The sequence below is a fragment of the Berghia stephanieae genome, chromosome 13, assembly GCF_034508935.2.
Source record: "Berghia stephanieae isolate SIO BIC M18660-M18661 chromosome 13, UCSD_Bste_1.3, whole genome shotgun sequence".
Classification (NCBI taxonomy): Eukaryota; Metazoa; Mollusca; class Gastropoda; order Nudibranchia; family Aeolidiidae; genus Berghia; species Berghia stephanieae.
In genome coordinates, this window is record NC_088372.1 from 32,060,045 (window position 1) to 32,078,412 (window position 18,368).

The window sequence follows — 18,368 nt, forward strand, 5'->3', positions numbered from 1 at the left end:
TTATGGCAAATAATCTTAAAATTGACTGATGAAATGGCAATCAACTCTTTCTGTTCCATTTGAATTGTTTTAAAGTAGTAATGGGAATTGCCCATATCAAAATGAGTAAAATGCCAAAATACAAAAGCAGAAAAAAGTGTAAGGCATAATTTGACATAGCAACAACTTCAGCTAAGTTGTCATAATATGAAAAAATAGAATGTATCTAAAATGACACAATGAATTGTCATTTGATTTTATTTCTCATTTCAACCTTCTCTTCCTTTACTCACTCAAACAGTCCCCAACCCCTCTCATTCCCATTTCGGAGCAGCCCTACAATTTCGACTCCCACCCACGCAGCTGGAAAGGAAGCCATGATTTCCATGACGGACCAAAGATTCGCGACAGGAAATATAGCCATTTGCAATCGGCAGCACGTGCCAGGCAAGAACGTCTCCAGCCAAGGAGTAGAGGAGATTCTGTCAGCTCTCGTTATACGTCAGATCCTATCAAGTTCTCCAAAGACAAAGGTACCTACAGAAGAAGGGAAATCAAATGATTTAGATATTATATCAATGGCCTCTGCCACATACAAGGAAATCCCAACTATGCAGGAGATTTTTTAAGACTTCAGACAATATGGACATGAACTTGTTAGGTTTTTGTCAACATAGAGTGTTTTCATTGGATAGTTTTGCCCAATATTTAAATACATTTATAGACACGTGGGATGAAGAGGCCGAGTGGTTAAGGCATTGTACTGTGACCTGGAAGGTCCCGGGTTCCAGCCCTGCTTCAGGCACTTTCGTTTTTTTTCCTTGGGCAATATTATTAACCCCCATTTGCTCACTTGGACAACATGGGTGATTCCTGTTGACATCAGACGTCCTGTTTGATGGATTATCTATAATCCTTCATGAAATGCCTAGGTGACGGGATCTTATGGTGCCACTGCGAAAGGGCATAATTTTTTTAAAAATTTTTATAGACATTATTGTTGCGTAATCTTTGGGGGCAGCATTAGGCTAAGAGTTTACACAGGTTTGGTCAGACTGAGCATTACTGTCAAAGCTGCAAATTCCAAAATAGAAATAAGAATAATTATGGTACCTTTCTATATGGTGCAATTTTAAAGGTCTCAGTATTGCTTTATCTTCATTATGAAGTCTGATTAGCATCGGTGCTATTGTTTTCTTGGTACAAATGGTGAGGACAGCAGTTAGAACTGAAAAAATGATGGCTGTAATTCTGATTTGAAAGAAATGCAGTCTCACTGCAAATGGATCAAATTACATTTGTTACCAATCGTCTCAAAATGGTAATGTGACTTGAAATTCACTTTAAAGTGTAACATAAAATTTGAGTTTTACTAAATACCTTAGTTCTGGGCTAGGTCTTTTGACCTTCCAAGGTGGGCAGGAGGTCATTTGCTGTGTCTCCTATCCCCCTATGACTGTTTTCTGACTTGTTTCTATCTTTGTCTTGAATTGGGATTACATACTTGGTTTCGTCCCGGTCCTTGTTGGAATCCTTGGCTGAGAAGGAAACAGTCAAATGTATGGTGTTGAGTTTTGCGAGGAGATATTTTATTTCCCTTGTAAATCATCTCTCTGTTATGTATTGATCGTTATATTTTTGTTTTGAACATATCTTGTAAACATTTGAGTGTGTTCCTCATAGTGGAGTCTTGTGCTGATGTCTGGATGAAACTTTTAGGTGATCTCAAACTAAGTACATGGATGGTATGGTCGAGGATTCAACATCTGAACAATTTCCTTTTGTCTTACTTCTTCTTGGGTGCTTAATTGTAATTCTATAATTTTTTGACTCATTTTCTTCCTTTTTACTTGCGCTGCTATGACCTAAATGTGTTGCAAGTGTCGTAAAACCCGTAAAACATTTTTTAAAACCAAAAGCAAATGCCTTAGTAGTTGAGGAATTGTGCTTTGCACACTTTTTAAAAAGAAATAATTTCCTTGTTCTGATTATTTTGACTCTAAACACGACTGTCTTCATGGCTGTCTTCATCAATTTCATTCAATCATAACACTAGATAAACACGATAGGATTACTTTTTCGTTTACTTTTTAACATTGTTTTTTCAACAATAACAGGGGAGGTAGAATGGCCCTCCTCGTCACAGCATGGTGGATACCAACAATATCCAATCCATGAGACCCCACGATCCCACCATAATGGCAGTGTCAACAGTCTGGGGAGAGCTCACGGAAAGGCTCAGCCCGTTCAACTCCCTCTGGATGAAGACAACTATTTACAACCACAGACAGCCTGTGCCTACATGGACCTCAGTAGTAAAGGTAGCTTTTGGATGTGTGGCTATGTGGTCTAGTGGTATGACACTCGCTTTCGGATCGGAAGGTCCTGGGTTTGAGCCTCGCTCTGCGCATAGTTGAATCCTTGGAAAAGATTCTTTACTCACATTCTCTCACCATACTCGGGTGTAATATCAGTACCTGGCCATTAACAGCATTGTCTCTGTCCAAAAAAAAGTGTATTATCGCCTAACAGGCGTCATGTCTTGTCCTACATGTTAAGTGTTGCTGTTGGCTAGAGACCCCTTGTCAAGCGCTTTGAGCACGTTTAGTGGATATTGCGTTATATAAAAGCTCAATTGAAGCTCAATTTTTTAAAAAGAAAAATGATATGATAAATATGTTGTTTGTATTGTTCTCTTGTGCGGCTACGTGGTCTAGTGTTATAACATTCGCCTTTGGATTGGAAGGTCCAGGGTTTGAGTCCTGCTCTGAGCTGTGCAGAGCTGAGTCCTTGGAAAAGGCTCTTTACTCACATTCTCTCACCGTATTTGGGTGTAAAATGAATACCTGGCCAATAATAATTTTGTCCCTGTCGAATAAAAGATATTGTTTCGTCCTACGTGTTAAGTGTTGCTGTTGGCTAAGGACCCCTTGTAAAGCGCTTTGAGCATGTTTAGTTGATATTGCACTATATAAAAACTCGTTATTTTTTTTAGTATTAAGCTTTAAGCATCTAAGTAGTTCACAATGTTTAGTGGATATCTGGATATTTTTATATCCATTACTTTATGTCTATATTGTGTGTTCCTTCATTCAGAGCCATAAGGCTCATTAACGTATCTTGGTTTTCAGCATGTAAAAGACAGTAAAAATTGCTGGATAGGACACAGGTCTATCTTAAAGTTCTTTTCTCCAGATCGAAGAGGCCTGTCCAGCTAATGACTGCAAGGTGGACAGTTGTTTTGTTACAAAATCACCAATGCAACCTTGGATTAAAACTTTTTATTTAATTTGCTTGTGAGGGTATCTAGTATTTTACCAAATGAGCATTTGGTTTCCCCCTTACATTATTCTTTTGCAACTTCTAACTTTCATTTACCCTTTCCCTCTCTCTCTTCCTCTCTCTCTCTAATGACAGGTTACTACCAAAATGAGAAGGCGTTTGGATCAACTCAGGCAGAGCCCGTCCTAACTGAACTGGAAAGAAGCGAATCCAGAACATCAAACCGATCAAGGCACGGCTCGGTTCGGTCTCGACTCGACTCAAGTAATTCAAAGACGGGCTCCATTTCCTCATCACAGAACAATAACAATAATAACAATTACAACGACAGCCACAACTACAGTCATTACTCTAACCGTCAGCATCCATCTTCATCCTCCTCACCCACAAACTCCCACCCTCAGCTCGTCAGTCCCACTCACAGCATGGGTAGCCTGAGAGATCACAACCCAGTCTCGTCTGTCCCACCCCCCATCTCCGCAACCAACCCGGAATACTTTGATGGGCTGGAAATGGATTACGAAGAGGATGACGTTTGGGAGCCTAAGAAGTCATCGGGCTGGGATGGGTACCACAACGGGTACCAGCCAATACCCATGGTACCAACATCTCCACTCCATAAATCCAGTGTTGCTGATGACACTACTGAGTATCCAACGTCTCACCATGGCAAACAAAATGGCTACCCATACTACAACGAGGTGGGTGTTGGAGGAGAAGTAGACGATTGCCCTAATGGTGCCGTTATACACTCAAAATCAAATGGATCATTAACTTTAAATGGCCAAAATTCAAATATTAACTCAAACACTTTGCCAATGGTGAACACGCGGGCAACCATTAATTCTGGCAGACACGCCTCAGAATCTCTTGTGTGAATCTAAACTGCAAAGACTGCAAAGATGGCAAATTAACTTTGGATATAATATTGTTAATATTAATATTATTATGTGAATATTGGAATTTATGAGTCGATTATCGAAAAACAACACACCTTGAAATCTCAACGAATGGAGTGCCAAGAATTGCTGATTTTTGTTTAATTTTTTATATTGTTCAAGTTTGCTTCGAATTATTATTATTATTTTTTTTTTTGGATACAATGTATAATGTCAAGAATAACTGCAATGCTTTGGACAATGACCAGTTATACCAATTTATAGACATATGTACTTGTATAAGTTATATGATAGGCAGGTAGAGAATTTCAGATTGGAATTCAATAACTTTTTCCTGTCATTATTATCACTGTTATTTTACACTAGGTGTTTTAAAATGCACCTTTTGGTTTGTTATGCCATTGATTTATCATTAACTTTTGGTGTAAATTTTATGACCCTTAAACATAAACATGTTGCCGACTTAAATGCAGCAACTTGTCAGCAAGTTTTCTTAAATAGGAAATGAAAATGTTGCTGCGTGAAGCTCGAAGGAAAAAATAATGATAAGTATGGAATTGTAAGCTCCAATTTATTTAAAGAAGACATACTGTGAACGTTTTCGGTTTCCCCTTTATCAACAAAACACGATGAATGAAACACTAAGGACGAATGAGAGATTTGTCACACATACCTATCGTTATTATTATCATAGCTAAACACTTTCAGTCTACCTCCATTTCTATTTTGCACTTTGATCTTGTCTTGCATGAGATTATATGGTCTTGCCCTGGCTTGGGCTGTGATCCTTCTATGAAAATGAGACAAAACAGTGGAGGCATTTTTTCTTTTAAGAATTGTAAAAGACAATTCATCTCTTGGGTATTATAATATATTGACATAGTCCAACTCTAACTGTATAAGTGCGAGATAGGTGATTTAAAAAAAAGAAGTTTAAAAAGCAGTGCAGCTAGCACTTAACATGTGTGGCTAAATTACGTGACTATTTCAGTCAAATAACAAGATTAAGGTTAGTCTCTGTCACAAGGGTAGGAGAGGGGCGTTGGGCTTTAATATGATACAAGTTAAAAGAAATAATTTTACCGCACATGGCACTTGGACAGTTAGAGCTGAATGGCCTCTATATTTATATTAATCGTAGTGAATTCCTATCGTTGGAATCCTCTGCATCTGTCTTGATGAGACTTTTGAGTAGTCTCAAACAAGACTCATGGATCGTTGATTTAATACGTATTTCTGTCATTTCAGTCCCTTGAATTTAAAATCAAGGCCTACAAAACCCGATGACATGACCTGAAACTGAAACAGTAAAAGTGTTGCAAGTACCATTGACTTAAAACTCTAAAAAGCAGATATTGTATATGGCATTGTATTTGTTAATGCTTACATATAAGGATGTCTCAAAAATGTTCTATTTCAATTAAGTATATCATTATTTTCTAGTGTAATTCAAGATGAGGTACATATGATTCAAACCTACTTGATATCTATTGCAAAAAATTGCAACAGAAATATTTCAAAATAATATGTTATTCACGTATCAAGATCTACATAGCAATCTTCTATATTCTTTTTGACATCATTATGGAGTTGATGACTAAATACAGCAAGGATACATTTTTAAAAACAATAAACTTACCCTTAAAACTTCTGAAAAGGTGTCAAAGGGATGCAATTGTCTTTAAAAGCTTATATTTTGAACTCAAAATAATAAAATAAATATCAATTAAATCAAATTTTTAAAATAATAATCTGTTATCGACTTTAGTTCAGACCATTTTGATTTTAAGCGGAGATGAAGAAAATCTGTACAGGGATTGATGTTTATCCGTGAACACTGCAGTTTTCAATCATCCGTTGTCATTTATCTCATCAGAGATTGAAAATATCATTTCTTAGGTTAAAACAAGGCTCCTTGACTAGTGCTAGCCACTTCTGAGTGAAATGAACAAAGCCAAGAATATTTGAATCTCTTTTTAGAAAAGAGAAATTATTTTCAGTTTAACACTTGAACAGACTGAGATTTCTGGCTTGTCAAAACTATATAAACAATTTCAAATTCTTCTTGGTTTAACGTTATTATTGTTTTACCTGCTTTTAATTTAACCAGTTTTTCATTCATATTTCAAAAGTTATTTTTTACTAATACGGCAATGATTTAGAAAGACTGCTCAAATATTTAAATCAAATTTTGAAAGTTGATATAAAATAAATATTTATAAAGTTGCGCTGAATTATATAAAGAAAAAGGAAACTTTTTAATTGTGCACAAAGATTTTAATTACTTTGTAAGGATATGTCATTTGTACAAAGCATCTGCTTTCAGTCATTTCCATATTTGCTTGTACCCGTATGTCATAGTTTTAAAAAAACTCATAATGTTTACCAACCCTATCACAAAAATGTAATAATTAAGTCTGTTATACACAATATCAATGACTACCTGCACATTCTCCTCACTGTTGAAGCATCTTAAATTTAGAGTAACAAACTCATAATAACCAACACTGTATAAAGTGTTAAGTATTATCTTCAATATCAATGACTATCTGCACGTTCTTCTCAATGTTGAAAAATTCAATTCTTGGTAAGTTATGATGGGACTGAGATATATTACTGCATCACATTTGTTTATCATCATGCCTTCTCCCTCAGTTGTCCAAACCATTTAAATTGATTTCATCTTTCTTCTCTGTCTGACATATAATAATTATTTTTATTTTCTAATTCAGAATAAAGTTATGTTTATGAGATTGAACTCAAAAGCAAATCACTCTTGTAACTGTTCAAGCACCAAGTGAAGTTTCACATTTATTTCTAACACAAAACAACACTGAGTGCAAGGAGTTGACATATCGAGTCAGATGATTAGAATTGGTTCCACATCCCAGGTCATTCTCGAGTTTTGAGCTAGAAATAAATTTGAAATCGTGGAAGGTGCTTCCACTGTTCGAGGCAGATGCCGATGAAACAATGTCTTTGTATATAGATTTAATATTTGTGACCCCTTGTCTCAATCAGGTACTATGCCAAAAAACTTCCTACTTTATATGGATTGACTCTCTCTCTCTCTCTATCTCTCTCTCTCTCTCTTTCTCTCTCTCTCTCTCTCTCTCTCTCTCTCTCTCTCTCTCTCTCTCTCTCTCTCTCTCTCTCTCTCTCTCCTCTCTCTCTCCTCTCTCTCTCTCTCTCTCTCTCCTCTCTCTCTCCTCTCTCTCTCCTCTCTCTCTCTCTCTCTCTCTCTCTCTATCTTCTCTCTTCTCTCTCTCTCTCTCTCTCTCTCTCTCTCTCTCTCTCTCCTCTCTCTCCTCCTCTCTCTCTCTCTCTCTCCTCTCTCTCTCTCCTCTCTCTCTCTCTCTCTCTCCTCTCTCTCTCTCTCTCTCTCTCTCTCTCTCTCTCTCTCTCTCTCTCTCTCTCTCTCTCTCTCTCTCTCTCTCTCTCTCTCCTCTCTCTCTCTCCTCTCTCTCTCTCTCTCTCTCTTCTCTCTCTCTCTCTCTCTCTCTCTCTCCTCTCCTCCCTCTCTCCTCTCTCCTCTCCTCTCATCTTCTCTCATCTCTCTCTCTCTCCTCCCTCTCTCTCCCATCTCTCTCTCTCTCCTACGTCACTCTCTTCTCTCTCTTCTCTCTTCTCTCATCTCTCTCTCTTACTCTCTCTTCTCTCTCGCTCTCTCTTCCCCCTCCCTCCCCTCCTCCCCCCTCGGCCCAACAAACTCAATTTCTAAACCAATGTGAAAATGCCATACATAGCAAAACCAGCTTTACAGACCCCAGCATTAATATCTTCTAAGTATAACAACTATTTTTCTTTGGATTTTGTGATTTAGAAAAATAATCTTAATAAGAAAAATGTTTTTTGCATCGTAGCGAGTATGACGATTTTCCTACCCTTGGTAAGGAGAGGGTTAAACTTAAACAATACCTATAAGCACACAGTTTTTTGGGGAGGTTTTTTGGTATTTTTTTTTTTGGTTTTGTTTTTGTGGGGTTTTTTGGGTGGGGGGACATCAAAATTTACTTCTTTTTTTTTTCCGGATTAAAAGAAAAATTTTATATAAATTAAAAAGAGGAAACATTAAATTAATTCCAATTTCTTAATTCTGACGTTTACCTCAATTTTCAGCTTCAGGGTCAATGCGACGTTTTATTCCATTGAGACAATCAGTCACAAATCTAATCAAAAAACGGTATTATGTCGGGGTGATTTTGATGCTCAAAATCTGACTTATGGTATAAGATATGTAACGTTGGGTTAAGTAGATATGGTTTGTTTGTTTTTAGGCCAACAGGAAGAATATCTGAAATTGATAAAAACTAAAAACTCACATTTCCTTTCATTTTGGTTTTAAATTCACATTTTTTTTTTTTTTACATCTGGTTCAACCAGATATATGACCAGGTTGAGGCGAAGGGTCACAAATGAATAGGTGACTTTCAAAACATATTAAGTCCCTTTTTCATCATTTGAAGAAAACCGCTTATTTTATATCATTTATTCATTGGCTTAAGGTAAAGAGGAAAATACTTGTCTCGTGTGCCTCATAGAACAATACCCTGAATGTTTTGAAACTCCAAGTTTTCTCTGGTTATTCAAAGGAGTCCAAAAGATAGCTTGAGGTCGTTTACTCATTTCCTATTGGGATGTGACTTAGGATGTTTTGAAAGTCATCTACTCAAATTGACATTGTTGATGTACGATCGTATTATTGATTATTTATCTCACACTTGCATGTTGATGTTATAATATATGATGATATCATTTTTTTTTACACCGTGAAACTAATGCAACATATCTGATTTATCTTCACATATCGTTCATAATAATTTTGACAACCGTCAGTATAGTAGTGCTACAAATGGGTCATATTGATATATTTCGATGTACATAATGTACATAACCGCATGTGTCAATTTACAGTATATTCACTCACATTTTGGTGCAGTTTTTGAGGATGGACATCAAAGAACATTCTCCGCATGTCTTGTGTGTACATGTTTGTGTGTATATAGATGGAGGATGAAGGGGGGGGGGGGGGGGTTAACCCTCATTAAAGGGTTAATGACGTCGACTCATACAGTGAGTTGAATCCCCATTTGTGGAGGTGAACTTTACCTCCAAGGCGAGATGATGAAGGGGTTGCTCATGCTATATAAGTTCACCTTTTTTTAAATGCCTCCACCTCAGAGAGTGATTTTTGTATTTTAGATTTTAAAAAAAAAAATGAACCATTTATTTCCTAAATCTGATGATGTGGACGTTAATTTCAATTTCCTCATGTACTGACATAATACCAGGTTGACAAGCAGAATCACTGTTATATCTGTTTGTATGGGGATGTAATGTAATTGAGGCGTTGTTACAAAAATGGGATGGTTTCAAATCAAAATTACTGGGCGGGGTTCCTGACCTCCCATAGTGGGCAGGGGGGTACATACTGTGTCTTCTATCCCCTTATATCTGTTTTCCAACATGCTTTCTGTCTTTGTCTTGGAATGAGATTACTTGGTTTTATCCTGGTCCTGGCCAGATCCCCTGGCTGAGAGGGAAACAGTCGAATGTATAGTTAGTTTTGGGAGATGATATTTTTTTCATTGTAAATCATCTCTCTGTTATGCACTGTATTATGATTTCTTTATATTATATACGATTTGTAAAACATTTGAGTGTGTTCCTCTTAGCAGGGACCTGTGCTTGTGTCTGGATGAGACTTTTAGTGATCTCAAACTAAGTACTTTGATAGAGTGCTTTTGGAATCTACACCTGTTTCTTATTTGAACCAATTTCCCTTTTCTTGGATGCTTTATTGTAATTCTAGAACTTTTTACTATCCCATTTTCTTCCTTTTTACTGGCGCTGATATAACCTTAATGTGTTGCAAGCGTCGTAAAACCCTTAAAAAACAACAAACAAACAAATCAAAATTAAATGCATTAATTTGTTGTATTGCCAATTTCAGACTAGAATTCCAAGACTCATTAAATCAACTTTACACCCCTTTTGAGTTGAAGATCTTCCGTCCAGGAGTTAAAATTGAATGGGAAATTATTAAAAGTTATTTTAGATGGTTACTACATAATAAGGGAGAACTTATTATTCTATCTTTGCATCATCAGACGGCAAATGTTTAAACAGACGATGCTCAATATATCTTTTCTGAGCAAATTTATCTTTCAAGCTATAATAATTTAAATGTTTGTTTCTGTGTTTGTTCAGAATGCCACTTTTGATGTTTTTATGTGTAGTATGAGCAATGGTAAAATTGTAATTATTCTAACCCTTCCCATAAATTGTAATGCGTTATGATATCAAGTTTACAAGGATAATTTGTGACTTTAGATTATCAAGCGTTAAATTTCACTAAAAGTTAGATTCTTATAAAAGAAGTATCATTGAAGTGTTTTTGAAAATGTCTTTTATTCAAAGATGACGAAATCGTGATCGATTGAGAGGGAGAATAAAAGATATCTTACACTCTTTGCGTTTTGAAATTCAACCTTTGTTCCCAACACGCACTCGTAAGCTCGTGCAGTGATTGGAAACATATTTGGAATTCGAAAAAGCAAGAGTGTAAGAATCATACAGTGTATAAGAGGTTGATATTTATGTCTGTGAGTCATCCATTGTAAAAGAAAATAATTTTTGTTATATTTGATTCTTGTTGCATGAGAGCCAATGTTGTTTTCTGTTTGAAACTATATAATTTCCGAATCCAAGCTGCTTGACGACTTATTTCTTCTTTTTTTTCTTCATAATTTTCATTTCTTTAAAAACAAAATTTCCACAAAATCATTATTGAAACATGTAATGTTATGCATTAAATTTGAATTCAGGAGCAGGTTACACATTGAAATGGAAAAAAAAAAAAGAAAAAAAGCAAAGCAAAGCAAAAACAAAAACAAATATTTCACTTTTCACTCAATATGTTATCAAATCAATTATCAATTAGCCCTGTGATCAATGTCTACCAATAACCAAAGTATAAAAAATATGTATAGAAATAAATTGTGAATTGCAGAAATTATTGTTACACCGTATTAGGCTAGCCAGATCGGATTTTTGTTCGTGTTTTAAAATTGTTTTCCTGGGTGGGGTTCCTGACCTCCCATAGTGGGCAGGGAGGTACTTACTGTGTCTTCTATCCCCTTATGTCTGTTTTCCAATTTGCATTCTGTCTTTGTCTTGGAATGAGATTACTTGGTTTTGACCTGGCCTTGGCTGGGAGGGAAACTGCCAAATGCATAGTTATTGTTTTGGGAAATGATATATTTTTTCATTGTAAATCATTTCTCTGTTATGTATTATTATATTTGTTGTTTTGAATTTATAATGTAAGCATTTGGGTGTATTCCTCTAAGTGGGATCCTGTCCTCATGTCTGGATGAGACTTTTAGGTGATCTCAAATTATGCACAAGAATAGTGTGCTCTTGGAATCTACACCTATTCCCTATTTGTACCATTTCCCTTTGTCTTACTTTTTCTAGGGTGCTTTAATTATAATTCTAGAACTTTTAAACTATCCCATTTTCTTCCTTTCTCCCTCCTCGGGAAACTCGGCATCATGGATTCCTTTGATGAAGATACTCTGATTATGTTAACGATACTAATGAATAGAAATATAAAAAGAAACTCCCATAGTAGGCAGGGGGGTACATACTGTGTCTTCTATCCCCTTATATCTGTTTTCCAACATGCTTTCTGTCTTTGTCTTGGAATGAGATTACTTGGTTTTGTCCTTGACCTGGTCGGATACCTTGGCTGGGAGGGAAACAGTCAAATGCATAGTTATTTTTTTGGGAGATGATATTTTTTTTCCTTGTAAATCATCTCTCTGTTATGTATTATTATATTTGTTATTTTCGATGTAGAATGTAAGCATTTGAGTGTATTCCTCTTTGTTGGATTTTGTGCTTGTGTCCGGATGAGACTAAAAAAAGGTGATCTCAAACTAAGTAAATTGGTGGTGTGCTCTTGGAATCTACATCTGATCCCTATTTGTTCCCAGTTCCCCTATGTAGTCTTACTTTTTCTTGGGTGCTTCAATTGTAATTCTAGAACTTTTTACTACCCCATTTTCTTCCTTTTTACTGGCGCTGATATAACCTAAATGTGTTGCAAGCGCCGTAAAACCCTTAAAAACAAAAACAAACAGAAAAAGAAAGAAGAGAAAAGCCAGTATCGTATATTGAAGAGAACATTTTCTATTAAGGAATGAGAATTTTTCTAGAATGTTCTTCTCATTGTTATCCAACTACCTAAGAATGTCATTTAGAACATATTATAAGGAACTGAAGAACCTAGTTTCTTTCCTTATACGTTTTCGTTGATCGTTGTGTTAATCTGGGTTTTGGGTGCCCCATAGAAGTGCCAGTATTTCACAAATTCAGTAATGTTCTTTTTGTAGCCATCCATCATGACAGCACACAGCACCAAAATTAAATAAATAAATACAATTTTTTATTTTTTTTTAATGAGCAATGTTATAATTCAAGGTGCACAGTTTTCTATTACAGCTGTGACGTGTCACCTAAGGAGGGTGCAACTATAAATTGTTGTGTTCACTTTTTGTTTGTCTTGTGTGAGGTGTAGTTTGTGTTGCATACTGGGTATTCTGTGCCGTCTTTGTAGAGTTATCTCAAATACCTGGGTGGGGTTCCTGACCTCCATAGTGGGCAGGGGGGTACATACTTTGTCTTCTATCCCCTTATATCTATTTTCCAACATGCTTTCTATCTTTGTCTTGGAATGAGATTACTTGGTTTTGTCCTGGCCATGGCCGGAGTCCTAGCTGGGAGGGAAACAGTCAAATGCATAGTTATTGTTTTGGGAGATGATATTTTTTTTTTCTTGTAAATCATCTCTCTGTTATGTATTATTATATTTGATATTATGAATGCAAAATGTAAGCATTTGAGTGTATTCCTCTTTGTTGGATTTTGTGCTTGTGTCCGGATGAGACCTATAGGTCATCTCAAACTAAGTACATTGGTGGTATGCACTTGGAATCTACATCTGATTCCTATTTGTTCCAAGTTCCCCTATGTCTAACTTTTCCTTGGGTGCTTTAATTGTAATTCTATAACTTTTGACTATCCCATTTCCTTCCTTGTTACTGGCTCTGATATAACCTAAATGTGTTGCAAGCGCCGTAAAACCCTTAAAAACAAAAACAAAACATATCTCAAATACCACTTCTGAGAGTGTTAAACAAAAGGGACGAGTGTGTATGTCGGTGTGTGTGGGTGTGTACGCATGGATGCTTGTGATATTATTTCTTCAAAACACGTTGTGATTTCTCTTAATTGATCAAGTCTGTCTATACCATATTGTCATTTATCATTTTTATATATCATATAATGGTATATATATATATATATATATATATATATATATATATATATATATATATATATATATATATATATATATATACATTGGCGAATATTTGTGTGTGTTTATGTTTGTGTTTGTTTATGCGCGTGCACAAACATAGCAGTGTTCCATTTGTGCCAATGCTAGAAATAGAATTACAGCCTGACGAACAATATGAAGTTTTTTTAGGGTTTTATTTATTTTTAAAAAAAATTCATTATCGTTCACTTAATTGATTTCTGGGTGGGGTTCCCTACCTCCACAGTGGGCAGGGAGGTACTTACCGTGTCTTCTATCCCCTTTAGGCTGTTTTCCAACATGCTTTCTGTCTTTGTCTTGGTATGAGATTGCTTGGTTTTTTCCTGGCCGTGGTCGGATGTCCTGACTGAGAGGGACACAGTCAAATGTAGAGTTAGTTTTGGGAGATGATATTTTTTTCCTTGTAAATCATCTCTCTGTTATGAACTGTATTATGTTTGTTTACGTGTTATATATAATTTGTACACATTTGAGTGTGTTCCTCTTAGTGGGGGGCCTGTGCTTGTGTCTGGATGAGACTTTTAGGTGATCTCAAACGAAGTACTTTGATGGTTTGCTCTTGGAATCTACATCTGTTTCCTATTTGAACCAATTCCCCTTTGTCTTACCTTTTCTTGGGTGCTTTAATTGTAATTCTAGAACTTTTTACTTTTCCATTTTCTTCCTTTTTACTGGCGCTGATATGACCTTAATGTGTTGCAAGCGCCGTAAAACCCTTAAAAACAAAAACAAAACTTAATTGATTTAATTTGTATTCATTTTCATTTTGGAGATGATTGTTAAACTGATTTTGATTATTCATTTTCCCCTCCCATAGCGGACAGGGAGGACATTACTGTGTCTTCTATCCCCTTATATCTGTTTTCCAATTTGCTTTCCGTCTTTGTCTTGAAATGAGATAATTTGGATTTGTGTTGGCCCTGACCGGAGCCCTTGACTGGGAGGGAAACAGTTACGAGTTTTGGGAGATGATAATTTTTTTTCTTGTATATCATCTCTGTTATTATGTACTGTATTATTTTTGTTTAACATATGATTTGTAAACATTTAAATGTGTTCCTCTTAGTGCGGACCTGTTCTTGTGTCAGGACGAGACATTTAGGTGGTCTCAAACTAAGTACACTGATAGTGTGCTCTTGCAATCTACACCAGTTCCCTATTTGAACCAATTCTCCTTTGTCTTCCTTTTTCCTTGGTACTTTAATTGTAATTCTAGAACTTTTTGCTATCCCATTTCTTCCTTTTTACCGGCGCTGATATGACCTAAATTAAATATGTTGCAAGCGCCGGAAAACCCTTAAAATTAAAAAACAAACTAACTATGCGTGTTTCCATACCATGAGAACATTAAAAAAGTAAGTGATAAATAAATACTAAAATTACACCCATTAGGTTCCATCGCCTGGGCATTCCATAAAAGAATATATATATAATCTAACAAACAGGATTTCTAATGTCAACAGGAATCCCCCATGTTGTCCAAAGAAAAAATACTAGATGATAAGTTTTCGGTGGTCTCAGACTAAAAAAAAAAAAGATAGAAAAGAAAAAGAAGACAACTTACTTCAGGGTAAATAGAGTACCCTTGGGACGTATTTCTCTCCGATCTGAGCTACACGTGTTGTAAGTATGGTGAACTTTCTTAAAGAGCATTAAAAGCACATTACAATCGAATTATGTCAAGTAATTGTTTTGGAAGATGGGTTTTTCTTTTGTTCTGAATATATTTTGTATATACGTACATGTGTTGAGTGTATTCCGCTTAATGGCATTCAATGCCGACCCGATGCCAAGGTGAATCTTTTATGTCACCTCAAACTGAGTACACTGAAAGCATGCTCTCGGAATCTACTTCCAAGTCCTATAATTTGACTGAGCCAGTCCCCTTTGTCTTACTTTTCATGGGTGCTTTTAAATGTAAATCTCAGGGGATGGGTAGGGGGGGGGGGGGGGGTCCCGATAGCTCAGTTGGTAGAGCACCCATATATGTTCGTGTGTATGTGTGTGCTTGTGTCTATGTGTGTGCCCGTTGTTTTATTTTATTATATTTGGCTTAGTTTCGTTGTTTTTTTGTTTTTTTTGCTGTATTTTCTTTTAAGTTTTTTAAAAAAATATTATTGTTTGTTCTTGATTCGTTGTAATATCATTTAACATATCTTGGTTGTTTACTTTAATTTATTTGAGGACTTCCGTGATTTCATCATTAAAGATGTTTGATGATAATGGTGATGATGACATTGATTAAGAAAAATGTCATAAATAGACTTCAATTTGTAATTTGTACATACACAAAGCATTATTTCAATTTCTTTTGGTATAACATTTATGTAACATTGCTCATTAATGTTAATGATAATACTTTTATAAATACATATGAATAAATGAATATTATAAATAACTTCTTGCATGAAATGTTTACAATAGAATTATTCAATAAATGACCACAATAAATGACTGCATCATGGAGTTTGCTCGTTTTTCTTATGAATTCTCATTTATTAATAGGCTAGGGATAAGGGTCAGTACCATAGCCCTACTATAATACTCTTTTAGTACGCCATGGTCAGTACTGACCAACAGCCGCTAGCACCTGCGGGTCAGTACTGACGAACACGCGCCAGCGCCTGGGGGGCAGTACTGACCAATAGATAGAGCGAAGATGACGTCACTCAAGCTTTTGTTATTGTATATTTTGCCATCCTCGTTTATGAATGATTCTCAATAAACTGTATTAACCAGACTATAAACGTTCATGGTTACACATAGTTTTGTGTGTTGGTCCGTTATACTTCCGGATGGCAATGTTGTGAACTTCCAAGCCAAGCGCATACTATCTATAGGTCCTGGTGTCTATTGGTCAGTATTGAACAACAGGTACCACCGCCCACAGACAACCTCTCTTCGGTCTGTGCCACCCACAGACTACTAGGAGTGCTGTGTTATCTATGGTGCCACCTCACTGACGAACATCAGCTTGTTCATCAGTGCAGACAAAGACATCTTCGCACTTATTCGTCACTTCCTCAGTATTCCATAAAAAAAAATTAAAATCCCAGGCCAACTTATCCGATGACACTCAGTACCACTTGGTCACTTAGATAAGTTTGATTTCTAACGCTTTAGATGCCGTTGTTTCTAACCACCAGAAGATTCTTTTTTATTTTATGTTGTCCATTCTATTTCTTTGGGGTTTTTGTTTTGTTTTTGTTTTTTTGTTTTTTTTTTGTTTTTTTTTTCGTATATTTTCGTTATTGCTTAAATTAAAGAAAAATAGAGGAAAATGTTATATAATATTTCTTGTTACGATTCTTTTAAAACACTTGGTCCATTCTATTGATGGGTTATTTTTTTTTTTAATTTGTTGGAACTGTGTTTTCAGTCCACCAGTGGACTGAAAACACAGTTGTGTATTCAGTCCACCGGAAATAAAAATATTTAAAAAGGACCGAATATCGTCTATACTTCTTAATACAGTTCCTTTTTTTTTTTTTTTTTTTTTTTTTTTTTTTTTTTTTTTAGTCATGCAAAAATAATAATAATAATAAATAACGGAAAGGAGGAGAAACTTGATAACGAATAGATTATTCCATTTTTGGGCAGCGTTACGGTCTTTGCTTCGTACCCGAAAGGTACCGAGTTCGATCAACCGCCGCTGCACTGTGTGGCCTTGAGCAAGTCACCTCGCCCTAGCTCGACTTGCGGCGCTGCACTGCGGCTGATGCCAGGGTTATTCCAGCCTTCCCTTGGTATAGACCATAGATACAAATTTTCCATGAATAAAGGGAATTTTTATTTTATTTATTTATCATTATTATAAGAATATACTGAAAATAACAAAACTTGTGAACTCAGTCTTAAAATACGGCTTTTAAAATCGTAACAATAACACGGACTTAAAAGACGTGGATGGGCACTTCAGATTCGTATTAGGATTGATTGAATTAATGCGATGACGTTTCCACGTCTTCATATATTTCATCTCTGCCACTTATCATTCATCGCTTAAACGTAATCGCAGTCCTTGTGTCAGATTATATCTATCTTGTCCGTCAAGGTAAAGTGCTCACAACATCCGCCAGCCGGATATATTGTACCAACACACAAACCATGTGTTACAGTCTGATTGAGATACAAAACCATGTGTTATAGTCTGATTGAGATACAAAACCATGTGTTATAGTCTGATTGAGATACAAAACCATGTGTTATAGTTTGATTGAGATTGATAGAATTTAGTGAGTAGTACTCATAAAAATGGCTGGCTAAAAACAATAACAAAGAGCTGAGTGGCGTCAATTTCGTTCCATCAATACGTTAATGAAGGCTACGCGTTGATTTGATTAACACAAAACAAAAACAACTTCCATTACAGTATGACCATTTCACAATCATTTTGTCCCCTCACAAACAATAGATTTAGATAATATATCATCATAATATGATCTCTTCATCATCACCTTAACTACACCATCATAAAAGGGAACAAACATGTGGGGAAAAAACAACAACAACAACAAAAACGGGTCCTATCTCAATGAGTACCAGAAAAGAGCATTTTTCAAGGACTCAATTATGTACCACCAAAAGCCAGACAAGTGGAAGGAGAAATGAGAGATTGGAGGACCTGGAGCTCCCTGATGACGATGACCACGGACAGGGAAAGATGTAGTTCTTTCGTTGCTGCCCTACATGACAGCAGGTATAGTGGGTAGGAAGTAAAATGAGTACCGCCAGATTTAAACCCTCATAGATACAGATAGTAAGTCAAGCGCCATGTTATCGCTGATCACAAAGCCCAAAAG

At 36.0% G+C, this 18,368-nt stretch overlaps 1 protein-coding gene across 4 annotated transcripts in view; it reads left to right on the forward strand.

Annotated features, from left to right (window-relative positions):
* Window positions 1-6,409, forward strand: part of LOC144958835 (epidermal growth factor receptor-like) — a 51,894-nt gene extending 45,485 nt beyond the window's left edge. For all 4 annotated transcript variants that reach the window (XM_078891068.1, XM_078891070.1, XM_078891066.1 and 1 more), the window contains 3 exons: window positions 281-512; window positions 2,097-2,300; window positions 3,397-6,409. In XM_078891068.1, the coding sequence (XP_078747194.1) occupies window positions 281-512; window positions 2,097-2,300; window positions 3,397-4,139 (1,179 nt within the window). In that variant the 3' untranslated portion in view covers window positions 4,140-6,409. The remainder of the gene's footprint in view (window positions 1-280; window positions 513-2,096; window positions 2,301-3,396) is intronic.
* Window positions 6,410-18,368: the final 11,959 nt, after the last annotated feature.